The sequence below is a fragment of the Megascapheus bottae genome, chromosome 1, assembly GCF_031878675.1.
Source record: "Megascapheus bottae isolate mThoBot1 chromosome 1, mThoBot2.hap1, whole genome shotgun sequence".
NCBI classification, from domain to species: Eukaryota; Metazoa; Chordata; class Mammalia; order Rodentia; family Geomyidae; genus Megascapheus; species Megascapheus bottae.
The window spans coordinates 78,074,390-78,096,123 of NC_143509.1; the positions used below are offsets into that span (position 1 = coordinate 78,074,390).

The 21,734-nt window shown below is 33.8% G+C and overlaps 1 protein-coding gene across 3 annotated transcripts in view; it reads right to left on the bottom strand.

Moving 5' to 3' along the window:
- The window catches only part of Epha3 (EPH receptor A3), a 295,261-nt gene that overhangs the window by 207,654 nt on the left and 65,873 nt on the right, over nucleotides 1-21,734 (bottom strand). For all 3 annotated transcript variants that reach the window (XM_090347706.1, XM_090347698.1, XM_090347716.1), the window contains exon 3: nucleotides 8,198-8,858. In XM_090347706.1, coding sequence (XP_090203832.1) covers nucleotides 8,198-8,858 — 661 coding nt within the window. The remainder of the gene's footprint in view (nucleotides 1-8,197; nucleotides 8,859-21,734) is intronic.

Below are 21,734 nucleotides of genomic sequence, written 5' to 3' on the forward strand. Positions count from 1 at the left end.
CATCCATAAGCAATTATAGAGTTATCTTCCAACAGGATGTTTTGTCCACATCCTGGAGGATGAGAAGCAACAACAGAAGAACAAGCATGCAGCCTTACTTGTCATTTGATTCTTTCCAAATGGCTCTTAGTTGAAGAACACTTTCATCAAATAATATAAAACCTTTTACTCTTCCTTACAATTGTTCCCTATTAAAGTTCAGTGCCAGCTGTCAGAGCTGTAACGTAAACCCTTATTAACTCTTACAAGTTCTACTCTGGAACTAATAAGGGAATGTCAAAACTCTAAACATAGACTGCACACTAGAGGAGGAAACACAGTAAAGGAAGGTAGAAAGCACTTAGTGAAACTGCCGACACAAGCAATCTTAGTGAAATTATTCATGTCTCAGAATCTGTGTATCCAAAAAGGAAAATAAAATATTATATCCTCCACTTATTTCACATACTTCATTCTTTTTGGAAGGACAGAATTAAAAGGAAAATATGTTTGAAAAGTTGAAGAAATGGTGATAATATCTCTGCTGAATTGCTAAATGAATTTTGGAAAAGTTCTCACATTCCCTAGATACAGAAGTTTTGACAATATTTGAATAGTTGACTGGATAGAAGACAGAAATATAAGTCTGATAAAGCAAAGACATATGTTCATCAAAAAATAATTAAAAAGTGTCTAACAAAATGGCAGGAAGCAAATTAGAAACAAAGAGGGCTCATATAATGTAGGTTATGTTAAATAAATGAAATTTCAGAACATTCCCCAGCATTTAAGTTTGATGTTGTTACCATGACAGTTACTTGAACTATCTGTCATCCATAAAGATACCCAAAAACCATAATTTATATATTCTTCAACATTTTAATTTTCTGTGGACATTGTACTTAGATGACTGATTGCCATAGAAAATTCTAATCACTTTATAGGTGAATTTACATTTACTTGGTGTGTAGTATCCAGCAAAACACAGTTCTCATTGTCCATTGAGAATAAAATTGACAAGGCAACAATGGAAATAAATTATTTTAAGTAGTATTATAGCTACTCTTCCTTCTGTAATCGAAATGAATTTCCCATGTTTTAGATTCCCATAGAGAACAATATCCTGAGAAATGTAGTGCATATACATCAAGAAATATAGTGTAATTAACATTTTCCAAGACTATATTTTGCCGCACTAATATTATGGAAAAGACTGTGCCTTTGAAAAATGGAGCAAACAAAATGCCTGAAACCTCAAAGAAGTTAATATAAAATTAAGAAAGATGAGAAGGAAGAGGAAAAGAAGGAGAAAAAGGAGGAGGAAGGAGAAATTCAATTTCATAAAATCAGAATTCCAGAAACCATTTATAAGTGATATTTGAACTAACTTCAACTTTAGGAAAAATACATGTGGGGTGTATGTGCGTGTGTGTGTGTGTGTGTGTGTGTGTGTGTGTGTGTGTGTGTGTGAACTGGGGAAAGGAGCAATTGCTCTGTGAGTGAACTACATCCGTACCCAGAAAGTTACTTAATTTTGACGTTTAAATCACTGATAAGGTGGGATACAGATGGAGAAATAAATAGCCAGGAGTTTGGCCTGTTGGTAGAGTGCTTACCTAGCATGCATGAAGACCTATGTTCGATTCCTCGGTACCACATACATAGAAAGAAAAAAAAAAAGCCGGACGTGGTGCTTAGGCTCACGTGGTAGAGCTCTAGCCTTGAGAAAGTCCAAGGACAGTGCTCAGGCCCAGAGCTCAAGCCCAGAACTGGCAAAAAAAAAATAAAAATAACTATGATGGGGGGAGCATAGCTTAGTGATAAAGTACTTGCCTAGCATGCACAAAACAAAAGCCATATAATGAGTGATTGTTGTCCTTAATGTACTATGTTATCTCTCATCTCTTTTGCTGTCCCTTGGCTATCTCATATGGTTACAGTATTTCACCTTATTATCTGATATATTGCATATATGCACATTTTGTTATTTGAAATAGGATAGGGAAGGGGAGAAAACAAGATGAGTGGTGGTGGTCGGGGGAGTGAAATGGGAACCAAGTTATGAGAAAGGGTATCAATGTAAGTGAAGTAATATATCTTCTAACTGGTGAATATAATGTAACCCTTCTAATAATTACAATAAAAATATATGAAAAAACATGAGAAGGGGTAATGGGTGAGAAATAACACACTTACTACATGATGAATGTAACTGTAACCACTCCATACATTATCCCAAAAAATTTAAAAAAAAAGCATATACAAAAAGAAAAAAAAGCTCGATGTTCAGACATTTTATCTGGCATTAGGTATAAGACAAAAGACATCCATGCTTTGGCCATTCGAAAACAATCTGTTTTATGGATGAACCAATCCTTGGAAGTTCGAAGTGTTCTAGTACAAAATTGATAAGCAGCATTCTTTAAAAACTCGGTAGTGACAAGAGCTTTTGCTAATTAGAACAATAAAATCAAGACAAATTTGAGAACAAACTCAGTGCAACATCAGTGCAGTATTCCAATAATTTTTATAGAAATTTATGAGAAGACATAAAAGACTGTATAAATCACAGATTTTATAGCTACTACAAAACTGTCATAACACATCTGTTTAATTTCTCATTTGAAAACTTATTTACATTATGACTAGTGGCATATTTTCATTTAAAAATCTCACTGATTTGAAAAGTCATGGCTGTACAAGTATTAAAAGCGAGGTATGGGGTTAAAAATGGGGTAAACTTTTGCATGGATGACATGTATCAAGATATATTATACTCATAAACTGATATACTGAATTGAAACCCCTTTGTACAACTACTTAAAGATTTATACTTAAAGATTTTTTTATAAAGCAAAGTGAAAAGGAGAATTATTATTTTAAACTCAAGGCAAACTTTGTTTTGATTCAGTGAAAGAAAACTGGAGTTATAAATAATATAAAGTTCATATTTCAGCTCTATCATTCAATATGAATCAATGTTGGAATTTCTAGCTATAGAAGCTTAAAGTACAAGAATTTCAAAAATCTCAACATTTCAAATGTTCTTCTAAATCACTTTTGTATTAAATATGTGAGGTTTATATCAATTTATTTTTATAAGAAAGAAAAATATGATGAATTAATAAAATAGAAAAAATCTTATACGATATATTGCTATTCCTTTTTTCATCATTCTCTGAGAATTGAAATGAATCTTTTCATTATTGGTTGCAGCTATGCCTGACATAATAATTTATCTCAAGCAAAATGAAATTATTTGTCTTTATGAGCAACGTTGTGGATTTAAAATGGAAAACAAACTTAGGTTTTCTCCTAAAAATGTAGAGGTGACCCAGAAATCTCATAGTTATGGATCACTTATTATCTATGTAATGGAAAATCTATTGAATTAGAATCCATTGTGTTATAGGCATGGAGTTTCTGAATAGGAAATACTTGCCTTTCTCCTGAAGGAAAATTTATCACAAAATAAAAGAGGAAGGAAGTGATTCTAAATTCATTCAAGCTGTAAACATCTTGTAGATTTTGCATATAGATTCAATAGGTGCTATGAACTTTCCATAGAGGTTTATAGTTTTCTTTAGCTCTTTGTTTTTGTTAAAGCAAGCAGCCATTCCCAAAGCACACTACTGCTGAAACTTGTGCTTTATGAGCTTCTGAATTGACAGAGAAGTATGTAGTAAGTAAGAGTACAGTAATTCATGAGTGAAAGTATAATTTCTGATAATAATCAAAAGGTCTAGCTCCTTTATACATCACATCAAACATTCCTTTCTATTGAACTGCTAACATAATCAGAAATACATAACATTCCACAATGAATATGCAGACATAATGAATAGAACAACAGAAACTTCAGTGACATTGTTAAGATATTTGTTATACAATGTCTAAACAAATCTTTTTCATATATTTTTATTATAATTAAAAAATTGTTACATTACATTCACCAGACAGAAGGAGCATTACTTTACAAACATTGATTCCCACCATCCCTCATCTTGTTTCCCTCCTTCCCTATCCTATTTCAAATAACCAAATATGAATATATACAATATATCAGATAACAAGGTAAAATACTGTAACAATATGAGATAACCAAGGGACAGCAAAAGAGATTAGAAATAACATAGTACATTGAGGACAACAATCACACATTATATGGCTTTTGTTTCTATATCCTGGATGTTCTTTCATTTAGCGTCATACTATATGGTCTTATGTATCTAGGTTTTGCTCTACTGTAAATCTCTGCTAGGAGAGCCCAAGGTTTTTACTGATCATGACAAATGAGAGAAATCATTGAGCCTATGTTCCTTTGAGTCTGGCTTACTTCACTTAATATGATTTTTTCTAAGTCTTTCCATTTCCTTACAAATGGGGCAATGTCATTCTTGCTAACGGCAGTATAGAATTCCATTGCGTATAAATACCACAACTTGTTGATCCACTCATCAACTCAGGGGCATCTGGGTTGGTTCCATGTCTTTGCTATGGTAAATAGTGCTGCAATGAACATCGTTGTGCTAGTGGATTTAGTGTGTCCTTGTTTCTGGACGATTGGGTAAATGCCAAGCCAAGTAGTGGAATTGCTGTGTCATAGGGGAGTTCTAAGTTTAGTCTTTTTTTTTTTTTTTTTTTGCCTGGCAGGTATCTGACTTTTATTTTTTTTATTGTTTTTTTGCTATTTTTTCATATATTTTTATTGCAATTAATAAAAGGGTTACATGATATTTGCCAGATAGATGGTGCATTAATTCCCATACATTGATACCCGTTCACATGTCATTGACCCCCATTTCCCTTCCCCCCACCCCAACCTCTCATCTTGTTTTCTCCCGTTCCCTATCCAATTTCAAGTTACCAAATACAAATATATCCGATATATCAGGTAACAAAGTGAGATACTGTAACAATATGAGATAACCAAGGGACAGCAAAAGAGATGAGAGATAATATAGTACCTTAAGAGCAAAAATCATTCATTATATGGCTTATGTTTCTATATTCTAGAGATCCTTTCATTTAGCATCCTACTACATGGCCTTTTGTATCAAGGTTTTGCTCTATTGCAAATCTCTGCTAGGAGAGCCCAAGGTTTCTACTGATTATAACAAATGAGGGAAACCATTGAGCCTAAGTTTCTTTGAGTCTGGCTTACTTCACTTAATATGATCTTTTCTAAGTCTTTTGAGGGACTGCCATACTGCTTTTCATAGTGCTTGAACAAGTTTGCACTCTCACCTTCAGTGTAGTAGTGATCCCTCCTGGCCACATCCCCTCCAGCATCTATTGTTATTAGATTTCTTGCTCATGGCCATTCTAACTGGAATGAGGTAGAACCTTAGAGTCGCTTTGATTTGCATTTCTTTTATGGCAACAGATTTCGAGCATTTCTTCATGTGTCTATAGGCCATTCTTATTTCTTCTTCAGAGAAGACTCTCTTTAAGTCTTTGGCCCATCTTTTTTAAATTTTTTTTGTTGTAATTAATAGAAGTGTTACATTATATTCACCAATTAGAAGGTGCATTACTTCACAAACATTGATACTCTTTCTCATGACATGGTCTGCATTTCCCTCCCTTCTCCCCCTGCTCATCTTGAATTCCCCCTTCCCTATCCAATTTCAAATAACCAATTAAGCACATATAAAATATATCAGATAACAAGGTGAAATACTGTAACAATATGAGATATCCAAGGAATAGCAAAAGAGATTAGAGATAACATAGTACATTAAGAACAACAATCATTCATTATATGGCTTTATTTCCTTAATCCGGAGGTCCTTACATTTAGTGTCATTCTATATGTCTTTGGCCCATCTTTTAATGGGATGGTTGTTTCTTTGGAGATTAGTTTTGGAGTGATTCAATTTTTTGAGCTGTTGATATATTTGTCTAAACAAGTTTTTCAGGAGCAGGAAATATTTATAATAACCCTTTGCCACCTTCCTCAAATGTAATTAATTGGCTATATAAAATCCATTAGCAGTCTATTTTCTTCTTTCCAGAGTGATAACATAATTCATTAGCCAGGAACGAAAAGGGAAAAAATGATCATGAGATTCCTTTGGAATTAATGCAATTTTCCCCCAGTTTTAGAACACTTGGGGACAGCTAGAATATGAAATATTAAAGATACAACATCTAAAATAACCACGTGATTTATGATTGGATACAAGTGGGAGTAGCTTTAGGTTTAAAAAGTAATTCTATAATTTCTATTTTCTTTCTTTTTTATTAAAGAATTTATTAACATTGATTTTTACATTTTTTGCCAATCAATCCTGGGACTTGAACTCAAAGTGTCTATGCCCTGCCCTTGAGCTTTCTCAAGGCTAGTGCCCTACCATTGAGTCAAAGCACCACTTCCAGCTTTTTCTGTATATGTGGTCCCCAGGAATTGAACCCAGAGCTTCATGCATATTGTGTAAGCACCGTACCACAAAAGCCACACTCCTTCAATAAAATATTTAAAAAATAAGTTTATTTTTTGTTGGTGATGAATATGACAACAATGATTTACTCGATGTCTATCAGAATAGCAGATTCAATTTCCTTAATAATGTATAATAGCCAACAACCATAACAAAAGGCACATCAGTGAAAGATCTGTGTATGTATACTATGCCATATATTCAAACATTTAAAATTCAAATAATTCAGTATCTTCAAACATAAAGCATTGCCTACTGTCATTTAGAAAATAGAGAATTGTAATTTGTCATATCTAATATATGTATGTTGATTTATATTGTTCATATACATATACAGGTTCATATGCCAGTTCTGGGTCTTTAACTCAAGGCCTTAGCACTGTCCTTGAGGTACTTTTATTTTTTTCATTATTTTACATTTTATTGTTGGGGTAATGTACAGAGGGGTTATAGTTACATTCATCATGTAGTAGGTGAATTACTTCACACACATTGATATCCCTTCCACTGGTTTTTGTCCCCATTCCCTTCTCCCAACCCCTTCCAGTCATCTTGTTTTCCCCCTTTCTCTTTCCTATTTCAAATAGAAAAATAAGTGTATGTACAATATAGCAGGTAACAAAGCTTGAGCTACTTCTGCTCAAGGCTATCACTCTACCACTCGAGTCCCGTCAAGACTACTACTAGTTTTCTCTGTTTATGGGATACTGAGGAATTGAACCCGGGGCTTTATGCAGGCTAGGCAAGCACTCTACCACTAAGCCACATTCCCAGCCCTGAACAATAGATTTTAATACAGGTTGAGTTTTCAATGTAACTCAACTTGATGACAGAATTCAATTTCTCTAGTGCTATATTAAGTATAGATACACATTACAACTCAGGACAGATATTACCTTCTGTGCAAAATAATGGAACAGTTATAAATTTTAAGACATACTCTCAACCAATATAAATGCTTCATCCTTGATTTGCTTGTGTGTGTGTGTGTGTGCTTATGCATGTGTTCATGTGCAAATCCTTGATCTGGGGATTGAACTCAGGGCATGGGCACTGTCTCTGAGCTTTTATGTTCAAGTATAGTGCTGTACCAGTTAAATCAGCTCTTGTTCCACCTTTTTGGTAATTAATTAGAAATAAGAGGCTCATGGACTTTCCTACTTGTGTGGAAAAATCTTGGATTCTCATATCTCAGCCTCCAGAAGAGCTAAGATTACAGCCCTAAGCCATCAGTACAAGCCATGCTTAATATTCATTTAAGTGAAAGACTTTCTTAGAGTCCTAAACCTTTTATATATACATCTCTTAGACAGATAAATAGTAGTGAAGAACAGACCATATGTTATAACAATTAAACTTAAATTTCTTTGGGATAGATGATTGCATTCGGAGTCCATATAATATCCAGTTCTCCATCTTAGACTAGTTAAATTCCAGATATATTTACCTTCTACCTAAAATAGACAGATTTCTTTTTCCTTCTGTTGTTACAGATAAACTTTCTTCTGTCATTAAACATCAGAAAAAAAAATAGGCAGTATATATGACACCTCTGTGGGATGTAAGCCAGTGCCACATAATCAAACACACTAGCATGTCTATGAGCTACAATGAATCAACACATCAAGAGGGATGAGTGAAATCTATACACAAGTTGGTTTAAGGCAAGTTTTAATGTCAAGAGAGCCCAGGTTTCATTTTCTCTTATTCATTATGATCGACTCACAAGGGAGAAATAGAAAGAAAAATTTTAAAAATAAATAGAAGGATCTTACCTTGACACATGAAACCTCTTTCTTCATATCCAGCATTACAGGAGCACTTGCCAATGGGCACGAGCCATTCTCCTTCTGTACTGCAGTACATCCGGGGAGGGTCTTCCTCCTTAGAATTATTGACACAAGAACCTCTCACCTCCACCAGAGACTGGGAGTCCATGGGTACTGTGTCTGGAAACATCGCCAGATTCTTCACTGTAAATGGACACTTTTTGAAGTACACTCTCACAGACACCAAGGCAACACAAGCACCCACATCTTGGAAGGCCAGGTAAAATCCCTTCTTGTTGACAGGGCCTACTTCTCTAACTTCGGTGTTGAGTTTAAGAATACGGTCCCCAAGATCCATTTGAGTGAAACTTTCATCAGCCGCGATGGTGTCGATCTTTGTAAACTGATGCTCTCGGAACTTGACCCCGTGATCATCGTCAGACTCCATGTAGTACAAGTTGAAAGTCTCTTTGCAAGTTCCCAAAACCAGTGGGATGCTGTTACAGTCTCGTAGAGTAAACTTGAGCTCCACATAAATCTTCTGAGCTGAGTTTCTGGGGACCCAGTTCGTCCTCAGCCAATTATTCTGACTGTGATCCATGACATTGCAAACTTGATAAGTCCTGATGGGTGTGTAGTGTTCATCCACACCACTGATCTCTTCCCACTGAAGGACCAGAGCAAAATGAAAGAATTAATGATCTGAGCAGGAGGAATAATAAGGGTGACAAGAATATAAAAGGCATCACAAGAATTACCCAGTGAATCTAGAGAAACAACACTATTCCTCATCTTAAATAATGATGTGGAGCAAGTCTGCACCATTCTTGTTTATAGTTTTGAATTTTTGCAGGGTTGTGTAAACTACTGGACGCAAAGAAAGACATAATTTTGGTGACCATGCTTGAATTTATTTTTGCAATTTCTTGGCTCTGAAAGAAAAAGTCATTTTGCAAAAGTCATTTTGGCTAGTCAATATTCCAAATCAAAACCTCAGGAGAGCTATCTCCCGTAGCATTAAGGTATGGTTTGTTGCTTTTTTTTTCTTTATCTTTTTCATCTGTTTGAAAAGAAAAAAAATATCACTGTCTAAAGTTGATCTGTATTAATCTCCAAATCTGGGATACCTTATGATAAATTGGAATATATAGTAAAAAGAAATGAATGTAAATGATGTCAATACTATGTGTCTTCATGCATGTCATTTTCATAGTCAGACATTCTATCATCACATTGAGTTATGCTGGGAGGAAAATTAGAGTAAAAATATAAATATACCTGATTTTTCATCCAAAGTAATAAGTTGAGAGTTACACATAGTAAACAGATAATACAGAGAAACAAGCAATTCAACTGATTTTTATTCATGTTAGACATGTGATTAAAGAAAATATAAAAATTATTTTCACTTGCTATTATTAAAATGGTTAAGATCACATGGATACCTTTTTCTCACTGCAAAAGAAGACTCTGAATGTTTTGAGACATTTTTAAACTGCTAATTTTTAACATGAGAACAAATTGGGGGAAGCCTTTAACTTAAAATCATACTATTTGTGTGAATAAAACTAAAACAATTACACCAGCTGTTTCCAACTCACATCATTCTGTTTACTTTTTCTCTATGCTTAATTTTGCCTACTGATTTGAGAGTAGCATGTCTTTCACCTACCTTCCTTTGAATTCAAAGTTTTTGATTCTTCTCATTACTTATTTTAGACCAGATTAGATGACACATTATATTTCATTTATATATATATGCTATATTTACATCAATATGAATCTTTTATTTTTGTTCTTTGTTTCAGGAGCTATAGAACCTTCTGTTTTTTACTCCTTTATTAGGGTGTAATTTCACTGCCTGTTTCTTTTTGCTCATCCCATGGCTTGAACTCAGGGTCTAAGCACTGTTGTTGGGCTTTCTCAAGGATAGAACTCTATCACTTGAGCCACAACACCACTTCTGGCTTTTTCTGTGTATGTGGTACTGAGGAATCGAACTTGGGTCTTCTTGTGTGTTAGCCTAACACTAGGCCAAGCCCTTTCCCCGACTTAGGAAAATTTTGTATCATATACCTCTCATTAAGTACTTCATAGTATTTTAGAATACATGTTAACAATTCTATTTCATATATATTTACTGAATTTTGACTTCACATGTCTTATATGTGACAGCAAACCATGTCTTAGGAAGCAAACAAAAGAAACCTGACTTTTTGGAGTGAATAAATGGAAGAATCATAATGATAGTAATTATTATCATCATAAAGCTGTGATTAGCATAGAGTACTGTAATTTGTAGACTAATGGAATTTTTGAGAGGTTTTGTACAAATGTGTTGCAAATTTTTCTTCACTAATTAATTTTAGTAGCCAAGTTATAATAGATTTTAAATAAACAAGCAGCATTCAAGGCATATTGACATTATGTATCAGACTCAGAAGAATGAAAATCCATAATATCTAATCATAAAATGAGATAAAACAATAATTTAGAAAATTAATGTTGGCAATCACAAGTAAAGGATCATGACATTTATTTGACTTTTAAGCTTCATTAGAGAAAAGTAAGATATCTACTTTAAAGGTGGTTGACTTCACAAAAACAATGTATAAAACTCACCAGTGGGAGAAATTCACTTTAGAAACCTTTAAATTCTCCTTCAAACACCTAACAACTTAGTAAGCAAAACAAGTAAAAAACACTACTTGCTTTTAGCCTTTATCATCTAGGATGTAGGATCCCAGATAGGTGCTTATTTTCTTGATGTAACCAAGGTCAGACCCTTAAAGGGAACAAATTAGACTAGTTCATATTCAAGTGATGAATCTCTTATGCATTTCTTTTGCTACCAATATAAGTCTGCTAGATATCAAGCAGTATCCATTATGTGGAGAGATACATAATTTGATGTAAAATATGATTTTAATTATGAAGTTCTCATTGTAGAATTAACTTTGGCAACCTTTCACAAGTCCTTGAAAACAGAGATATATAAATTGCAGGAAGACAATGCAAACAACACCAGCTTGCTTTGCACATAAAAGGTTGTGCAGAGCAATTATCACTTCATTAATTTGTAATGAAGACCAAATTGCCTGTAAGTGATGGTGGTTTGCCATCACTGACCACTTACAAGCAGCCAGTCTCGAAAGCTAGCACTTGCTGTAGACTAGAAACAGTAGAAATAAAATGCCTAAAAGGCTGTTTTTTTTTTTTATAGGAGCAGCAACAAAAAACCATTAACTAAAACTGTTGATGTAATTGTATGCCTTATACATCTGAAGAATGCTCAGATTTACTTCCCACTTTCAGAACTAATGTGTAATGCTCATAAATTATTTGAGATATATATTGTTACAGTAATTGTCCCAAAGCAGACTTGGGACAAGGAACTTGCCAGATATTCAGTAGGATTTGGCAGTACAGAAAGTAGCTTCATCTTGATTGCTCAGCACTTTAAAGAAATATACCTCAACAATGATGTCATAATACCTTCAGGAGACTGATGACTTCAAGAAAATCACAAAGTATTTGTTTAATTGTGTTAAAAAATCAACAATTCTGAGTTTTAGCCTAGTTTCTATGTCTTGTCCAAAGCTTTTATTATTAGATCACAGAGGCCACAGCTGGGCCCTTTTCTTTTCTTGTTCCAAATTATTACAATTAACTAAAAAAATGTACCCTGACTACTCCCTAGAGAGGCCATACTAAAATTTATACCCAGTGGCATAATCACAGTGATCTTTATTGAAAGGAGTGGGAAATAGTCAGGAGATTCTCTTAATATTTTTCTAGGAAGCATAGTCCCTTGTTACTAGAAACAAATATGTTCTTTTGAGAAAGACATAATGTTAGATAATTAGTGGACATTAAGCCTGATAAATATCATTCTATTAGACTTTGATTGTAGTAGTTATTTATTTTGCTATTGATATTACTGCATTTTGTGCATACTATTTATCTCATTAGCAATGAGCTAAACTAAAGATATAATATAGACATAAACTAAATGTAATTTCTTCAAATTGGAGAGAAGCTACATCTAATGCACAGTGTAACATGATGGGAAAATATCTAGAAGGTGACAAAATTACTTCATGATTTACTTTTTAAGATAAAACCAGCTTCTAAGAGACTGGCAGGTAGCAACAAATGGAAATATCACTAGTGAATATTCTTACATTAGTTTTATGCTCTAATGATCATCAAGAAAGTCTCAATTTGATTATCTTTGCATCTAATGATTATGATATCAAGCCAATTCTGGTATCCTTTATCATGCTTCCTATTCCCATATTTTATTGCACTCACCTATGTGAGTGTACATCCTAGAAATATTTGAACATTTATCATGATGGAACATCTCAAATGTGAAGATGCAGGAGCAGCATGATGATTTAAGTGGTAGGTGAACAGGGTCATGTGGTTCTAGTTTAAAATACAATTACTGTGAAAAAAATCTGAAATGTGAAGATGAATAATCTTTTTTGCATTTTTATTTAAATGAATAGAAGGGTTACAGTTATATTCGCCAGATAGAATGTGCATTACTTCACACACATTGATACTCCTTCTCATGATTTTTGCCCCCATTTCCCTCCCCTCACCCCCTCCCCTCATCTTGTTTCCCTTCCTTTTCTTTCCTATGAAGATGGATAATCTTTTATAGTGTGGGTGATAGCATCAAATTGCAGGGGCAGATATGTCCATAAAATTGTTTTATCTCTATTTACTCACTGTTTTCTATGCATATACATATGCAGAAACAATATTTTTAACAGTGAAATACAAAAGTTTGGAGAGTAGATTCTTTTGAGTTTTGTATGTGAACTTTGAAACAGTATCATGTTGTAGCAGTCTCAGTTCCACCAAACTAGGATCTTTAAATTCAATTATTCTCTTTCCAGCTTCTAAGTCACAGTACTGTATTTCTCTAGTAGGGAAGCTGCCATGACTCTGCTCTCTATTTCTGTTTCACCATATACTCAATGTCTTACTGGTACAATATCTAATTCTCTGGTTTCAATTTGTAATCCTAATTAACTAATAACCAGGAAATCTTGGAAAAATCCTGCTTACTGGATCTCTAACTACATTTTTTTTGCTTTGTTCTGTCTAGTTGATTCTAAGAAACTAATATGTTTTATATTCACTATCTGACCACCTGAATTTCAAATATTTTACCATCTGAGCACCACTTGACAGCATACTCTGATGCCAAGCATTCAGCGACATCTCATATGGCTTTCACTCTAGATTTTTCAAGGTCCAGTTAAGTCTTCCATGGAATCCCATCTAGTTAATCTCATCTTCCACTGTCAACAACAAATTGAAAGATATAATTCTAACAAAACAAGTAAACGTAGTCATAGTGTTCTATTTCTAACTGGGGTAAATACAAAATTTGCATATGATAGAAATGTAAACATTAAACAGCATGTTAGGTAGATTAATATCAACCAACTATTCACACAACTATGAATGAAATAGAACTAGTTTTAGATAGGCCACTCTTTTTATACTTTGCTGCAGTTCCATAGATTCCCACTTTGATATTCTGTGATACAAACACACAGTTTATATTTTATTTATCTTTTTATTGTCTAGCTTATAACCTAGATGTTTCATGTATTATAGTTGCATGTGCACGCGCGTCCCTCCATGTGTGTGGGGGGGGACCTTGCCTTGAATGCAGAACTTATGCACGTCCTTCTGGTATTTACTCAAAGCTAACATGCTACTACTAACTGGTTACTGCCTGGGTTAGCTTCAAACCACAGTCTCAACCTCCAGAGTAGCTAGAAATTCAGGAGTGAGTCACCAAAGTTCTGTGATTTGATTTTGTTTGCTAGTTTTGTTTTTTGTTTAATATAGCATGATGGAATCATGATGGCAGTGGGAAAAATAATATTTTAAATGATGTAAATTAAAGATCAGCCCCACAAAAGAGTAATAACCAGCTAGCTTTCTGAACGTACAGCTAATATAGTAATTATAAAATTGGTCCTCACAAGTTCATACCTAGATTCAACATTGTAAAAATTTTTATTTGAATGTAAGTAATGATCATATTAAGGAAAGTACAAGAAATGTTTAATAAAGATTTAATAAATCTTCAAGTTAAAGCATTTTAAATAAAGCTTTTATTTGTAACAGAGTGAATATTTGTAGTTTGCATTTTAAAAATATTATTCTTAAAAGTAGAAAGCTTACCCTTATTTAAAAACTACTTCATCAGGGCTGGGAGTTTGGCCTAATGGTAGAGGGCACAAAGATCTGGGTTTGAATCCTCAGTACAACATACATAGAAAAGCCAGAGTGGTTCTGTGGCTCAAATGGTAGAGCTTCAGTCTTGAGGAAAGCCCAAGAATGGAGCTCAGGCCATGAGGACATTCCCAGGATTGACAAAAACAAAAAATAACTATTTCATCAAAGACAGAGTCATAATGGTTAAAAGTGTTATATCATAAATCATTTTATATCCCATTCAAGTTACAAAGAAAAAATATCATTTTTGACCTTAATGAAATTTTTTTCACTCTGTCTTTTTACTCTGATAGAGAATGTATAGAGAATAAATAGAGAATATATAGAGAATGGGGCAATGAAATGTGTTCAAGGTGAAATTGCCCAATAAAATGGTCGTTTTAGAATTCAACAGAGCTGCTTGAAAATAATGGGAGAAAATTCCATGCACAGTGGCTTAACTTGTCTAGACTGAAAACTGCTAAGATGGACATTTATAGAATTATTACAAATGGCCAACTACTTAGAAATTAATACATGGCAATGACAGCAGTACATTTCATATCGGTTGTGAGAGTCATGCAATTTCCTGCTATGATAATGGGTCGCAGACACAGTAATTCATAGCAATTTACAATATACCTGTGAAGCACTCACAGTGACGGAAGTGAAATTAACTCCTGTCACCATGGAAAATATGCTAAGTTTTACAGATCTTAGAGAGCAAGTTCACGTTTTTAACAAAATGAGTATGATTCTTAAGAGCATTTTTTTAAAGCAAGCTTTCTTGTAGAATGCTTTTTCAAACTACAGACTTTTTGCTGCTACTTTTTCTACAAAGATAACATGTTGTTTTATATATCTACTGAATGTCCAGGAATTTCTGAACCTAAGAGTTTAAGTTCTAAAGACTAATCCCAGGTTTGAAACTTATCTCTGCTACTCAATAGTTTGGAAATTTAATAGATTATAGTTTAATTTATATATGTATTAAATGGTAAACAGAATACTTAAGACTTCTAGAAAAGTGTGCACAAAAATATATTGTAACTGTGTATCATATGTCAAAAAGTAAATATGCTACTTATATTTTGCTAGCCACATCACTGAATCCAACCAGATTACTTTTTATTTAAGATTTTTCCATAATTCTTATTCTTTTTTATATTTAAATTTCAGTCTACTACAATTTATTGCAAGTATAAATTTATCTTGCTTTTATATTAAGACTTCATTAAGCCTAGTGAGATATACAAGTCATCTGAATATTGGCTGAAGTACATTTGCTTTAGAAATGAGTCTATAATCTCCTATTGAAAGTTAAATTGGTTAAATTAAGTAAATGTCTTTTGCCAAAAGATGAATCTCCTAAAGTTGAAATTTAAATGAAGATCTGAAATGATGCTTTGGGACAGTAGAAGGATTCCTGGAAAGTATCTGATAAAGAATAAGGCTACGTCAAGAAATACCAACCTAAGCAGAGGAAAGAGCAGACATATAGGTCATGTCTGAATGGAGGGAGGTGAGGAAGGACAGGAGGAAATTGTGCATAGTCTTGAATTCTGAGCACAGGATTGACTGGGCTTTTCCATGGCCCTTTTCTGGAGGTGCGCTAACAGAAACATAGAAAACTGGAGGATTAGAGTGTGATTCTGTGGGTGATTCCAAACATAATTGAGCACTTTGTTTCAAATAATTCAAGTACTAAAAGAAAGACAAGAGTTCTTGAGTACTATGACAAGAGCAGTGAGGAAAGATTACAGAAGTGAGTGCAGAAAAGAGTTACAAAATGTGGTAAAGGCGGAGTAAAGGTAACTTGCTTGTTTTGTTCTTTATTGTCACCTCGCATCCAGGACAGTGCCACATAATCATTGGATGACCAAAAAAATGGATTAACTTTTGAATTTAAATTATATTTCAAGACTAAAACTAGAATATGAGCCTTTGTAATCCTATTTTACATTCAAGGCCATATGATTTTTTTCCAATATGGAATCAAATTATCCTTTAATATTTCTGTGTAGCTGGTGTTATTGTGACGCAATTATACATATAAGATAGGTAAAGTTTAGAAAGGGAGTAAACAATTGCCATAATAAGCTAACATTAAAGAGTTTGAACTCAGTATGCTGACTACAAAGCCCTTGTTTTTTTTTCACTGAGTTCTTTTAGATTTGGAAATAACGTCATTACCAGAAAGAAACATACAAACAGTAGAGCAAATATTAGTGAAAAAGAGTTGTTTTGTTTAGTATAGGTACAGACTGATTTGTCAACATAAAACACAGAAAAAAATGTTTTTAAAGATTAAGAAATTACCTAAAGTCAGAAAAATTCAGTAACAATAAAAATTCAGAATTCATATCCAAATAAATAAAGCCTTGGGAATTTTTAAGATAACTTCAAAACAAAAGTAAGAGATATAATTTTCAGAAACTATATTTGAAATGTTACACTTAGTAGTAGGAGCGAGATGAGCTAGTAAAATGGAAAGAAATTTCTAAGTATGCATATTGAAATGTCCCCACATCAAACCTGGTTTTGGAGTTAAATATGGGATTTGCTTCTGGAAAGGAGCAATTAGAGGGGAAAGTAGATCTTGGAGAAGCTATGTCCAACATGCCAGAGTGCAGATAATCTTAAGAACCAAGTAGTTATTTAGAGCACATGTGGTCTGAGAAGAATGAACTTTCACAAAGGGATATTGATACTTATACATAGTATTTTCTTAGGTAGCAGAGATATTTTCCCTCATGTTATGCAACTGAAGGGAATAAATGATTCAGGAGAGGAGCAGATTTGGAAAGGAACTTCAAAGAATTTTTTGAATGTATTACTAATTAATGGTCAATACACACAAAAATGAAGATGACAATATATGTAGGAACTATTAATACATGACTGTAAAAACAGAATAAATTGAAGAAGTAGCTCTGGAAATTTTTATTTATAAGTACTCACACCTATAGTCCCCATAAATAATTAATCACATTAAAGAGACAAAATGTCATATGTTAGACAGTTTTCTTCTAACTAAAATAAAGTAACATTTTTGTAAATTACTCATGAAAATCTTACTGTTTTGAAATTTCTTTGATACATTTACAATATACTCATTACAAAGTCTTAAGAATACATAAAGTTGACAGAGAAAATGAATTGAGATGCACTAAGATTTTATGTGATAGGAGTAAACAAAGACTTCAGTACCTAAAAGAATTGCTATATTCCATTCTTCAACCTGAACTCAGTGTTACCACAGAGATGTGTCACAGGTAATTTTCTCAGGAAAAGGACTTACAATGGTAATCAAACTGTATACCACACACCCACATTTGTATATCATATTCAAAATATTTTCTCTGATAGCAATCAATTCTAGCTGGGTACCAGTGGTGGCTCACGCCTGTAATCCTAGCTACTCAGGAGGCTGAGATCTCAGGATCATGGTTCAAAGTCAGCCCAGGCATGAAAATCCATGACATTGTTCTCCAAGGTAGCACCAGAAAATCTGAAGTAATGCTTTGGCTCAGGTATAAGAGCGCTAGCCTTGAGCTGAAGAGCTCAGGGACAGTACCCAGGCCCAGAATTCAAGCTCAATGACTGACAAAAAAATAATCAGTTCTAGGAAAACATGTAGTAGATCAAAATAAAGGGACAATGTTAGCTTTATAATGGCCTTTATCATACTTAATATATGACTTAAAAGAATTAGGTTAACTGTAAGTGTTTGTGCATATCTTTAGCGCTAACGGTCACAGGCAGAAACAGGATAATCACAAATTCAAGACCTGTAGGGCTATACATCCAGAGCCTGTCTCAAAATAAGTAATTTTAGCTAATGCTTTATATTCAGCACATTGGAAACTATACAAGTTAATTTATAAGCATTTATCTCTATCTTATAAGGGCAATAAATGCTACAAATTACTTGTTAATATATATTAAATAAGTTCACTGTAAGTAAATTCATTTTTTGAAAACTCTAATTTGATGTAATTCTATGAAAAAAGGCTTTTTTGCTAGATCTAGGCCTTGAACTCAGGGCCTGGGCACTGTCCGTGGGCTTTCTCAAGGCTAGAGCTCTACCACTTGAGCCACAGCACCATTTCTGGCTTTTTTTCTGTGTATGTGGTACCAAGGAATTTAACCTGGGTCTTTGTGCATGCTAGGCAAGCACTCTATCACCAGGCCAAACTCCCAGCCCTAAAAAGAGGCTTTTTATATAGTGATTTACCAATGGAAGCACATGAATCTAAAAATATTAATGAAAATAAAGGATAAGGCCTATACTGCCTGGAAGATATATATTCGACACATTGTGTTCAATCTGTTTTTGTGGTTAATATAAATCTGAGTAAAGGAGTTCTAATTACAAGAGGAAATATAAACACAGCAACAATTGTTTGCATAGCTTAACTCAGAGTTCAAAAAGTGGGCACATAGAAAAATTAAAGATGAGAAACATAGCTCTGTTAACAAAAATTCACCCATTTTTGCAAGCAGGTGCATCCCATATCATTTTCTTGGTGTAACAAGTCTTTGAAATGTGATATTCCAACACAATGGAATTTCCTATAGAATTCCCAATCTATAACATGTTTTTCTATTGTCATTTACCTAAATGCTGCCGACTGTTTTGTGGATTCAGTACACTGGACTGAATGAAACTGTAAAAGGCTCCAGCTGGCTACATTCAAAATGGCACTTGTCCAGGTCTCAAATGTCTTATTTATATACAGTGGAATTCTGCCAGCTGCTTAATATTGAGGACTAATAAATGTAATAAGCAGTACTGCACAAGCACAACTCACAACAGAAATATTTTTCCAATAAATATCAGAAAAATACTTTTCAAGAATAGTTTTGACTTGTTTTCTTTTCACATAATTGAATTTGTGACAGGAGAATGAATTTAAACAGCGTTGATTTTTGAAATAACTTAAATGTGTCAATATTTTTTAAAGAAAGAAATATATGCAAAGTCATTAGTGAGTTTGGGTCCTCATTTTATGAAAGTAAGGAGACATATATTGGCAGATTGGGTTCACACCATTATATCTATTCATAAGGGCATTTATACAGGTCCCTGGGCCTCTCAGAAAGGTAAGGAGTAGTAGACTCTTCAGGAAGTCACAGTATAGTTTCAAGAGAGTTTAATACCTCATGAACATACAGTTAGAGTTTACCAAAGAGGTTCCTGTGAAAAGTAAGATGGTATCACTAACTTACTATAATAATAATAATAATATGATATCATGGTATTATTTAGGTTTTTATTCCTAAAACCAAATAGTAAATACTACTATTATAATAAAAATGAAGGAAGGAAGGAAAGAAGGAAAGAAGGAAGGAAGGAAGGAAGGAAGGAAGGAAGGAAGGAAGGAAGGAAGGAAGGGAAGGAAAGAGGGGAAGAAGGAAAGTGAGGGTAGGAGAAAGAAGCAGGAAAGAGAGAGGAAAGGAGGAAGAAATGAAGAGAACCAAATGAAGTAAGTACAGTACATTTAAACCATCTTTTTGCACATGTGTGATTTAGTGAACCCTCTCTCTGATAATGGACAGGGTAGAAGAGGAGTTGTGTGCAGAGATTATGAGGAACTAAGGAAGATGAAAAATGGAAGGGTGAAATGACAAAATCAATACTTTCTACAAACCTCCCATCTTTTTCACTACCCACATAAACCTTAGGGACAGCCCAAGTTTTCATTCTTTTGTTTACTTTTTGGTAATTCACTAAACTTTAAAAAAACAACCAAACATATGCACAACTCAACTGCTTAATATATTTAGAAAGAAATATGGGGGAAAGGTGGAAAGTGCCAGAACTTTAAAAAGCTTTCTTAACTAACACTAATGTGGAAATCCCCCCTCGCTTAGTGTAATGATTTTCATATTTTGTTTATGAGTTAATGATTTTATTTATTTATTTTGGTGGTTACGGGGCTTGAACTCTGGGCCTGGGCACTACCCCTGAGCTCTTCAGCTCAAGCCTATCACTATATCACTTGAGCCACAGTGCCACTTTTCTGATGGCTAAGTGGAGATAAGAGATTAAGGACGTTTGTACTCAAGCTGGTTTTGAACCGTAATCCTCAGATCTCAGTCTCCTGAATAGCTAGGATTACAGGTGTGAGCAACCAATGCCCATCTTAATGGATTTTATTTTTATGAACATTCATCATCCTCTTATCATTTTCAAAAATCCAAAATTTCTGACACAAAACACCAGGTTAAGCTTTTCTTTTAAAAAAATCCATACTTTAAGTTTACAGTAATATACTATCATCAAAGATCATATAGGTAGATATAGTAGATTACTTTGTTCAAAACAATGATCCAGAATTAGGAAGAAATTTCAAATAAATTTGACTTTTGCCAGGCTTGGTAGCCCATACTAGTAATCCCAGAACTCTACCTGCTAAAACAGCTAGACTGAGAGTTCAAGGACAGACTGGGCTACATGAAGTCCCTAAAAAAATGATAACAAACAAGGTATGCTCTGTTTTACAGAAGAGAACTGAAGAACAGGCTTTGCCAGCTGGGCCTCTCTGTCTTCCTGTTAATAATAGACATGAGAACTGGAAGTTTTTAAGTGATTTAGTGCTGGGAACACTAGTTCCCAGCTTGACATCCTCAAACCACTGTTGGTTTTCTATTCTTTATCCCATCTCCCATCCTCTTTCCTGATTCCCCATTATCTTCCTATAAACTTTAGCAATACCATTTAAATTCATTATAGGCAGGAAGAAATGGTAAAACTATTCCATCTAAATATCTTTGTTTCAGCAATTACAGGGATACTAGCAATTCTGGCATAAAAATGAGTTCCATGAGTACAGTATCTTTCATTGATTTTTAAAAAGCTTTTCAGCATGTGTTTATATTTTTGATTACACTCCTAAAAAACACAAGAGTTTGGTTGTTCCAGGGATTGTTTATTTTCAAAGTTCTCCATTGACTGCTACTTTGTAATTTCTGCATATTATTATTGAAAGTAGAATCACTTATGGCATATCTAAACTAAATTCAAAACAACCAGAATATAATTAGATTAATGTTAATATAAACTATCAACTCAATGAAAGAAGGTCTTTTAAGTACAAATAGAACACGATGGTTTGGATGCCAAGAAATTTCTGGCCTGGGATCTCCTATACAATACTATGCTGTACAGAGGCCTCCATTTTGATGAAATCACTTAAACAAACAAGCACTCAACTCCTTCTGCATGTGTATTCCATGTTTGTTTCATGAGCACAAAATAAAATATTGTTTTCCCTTTAGGCAATTTTTT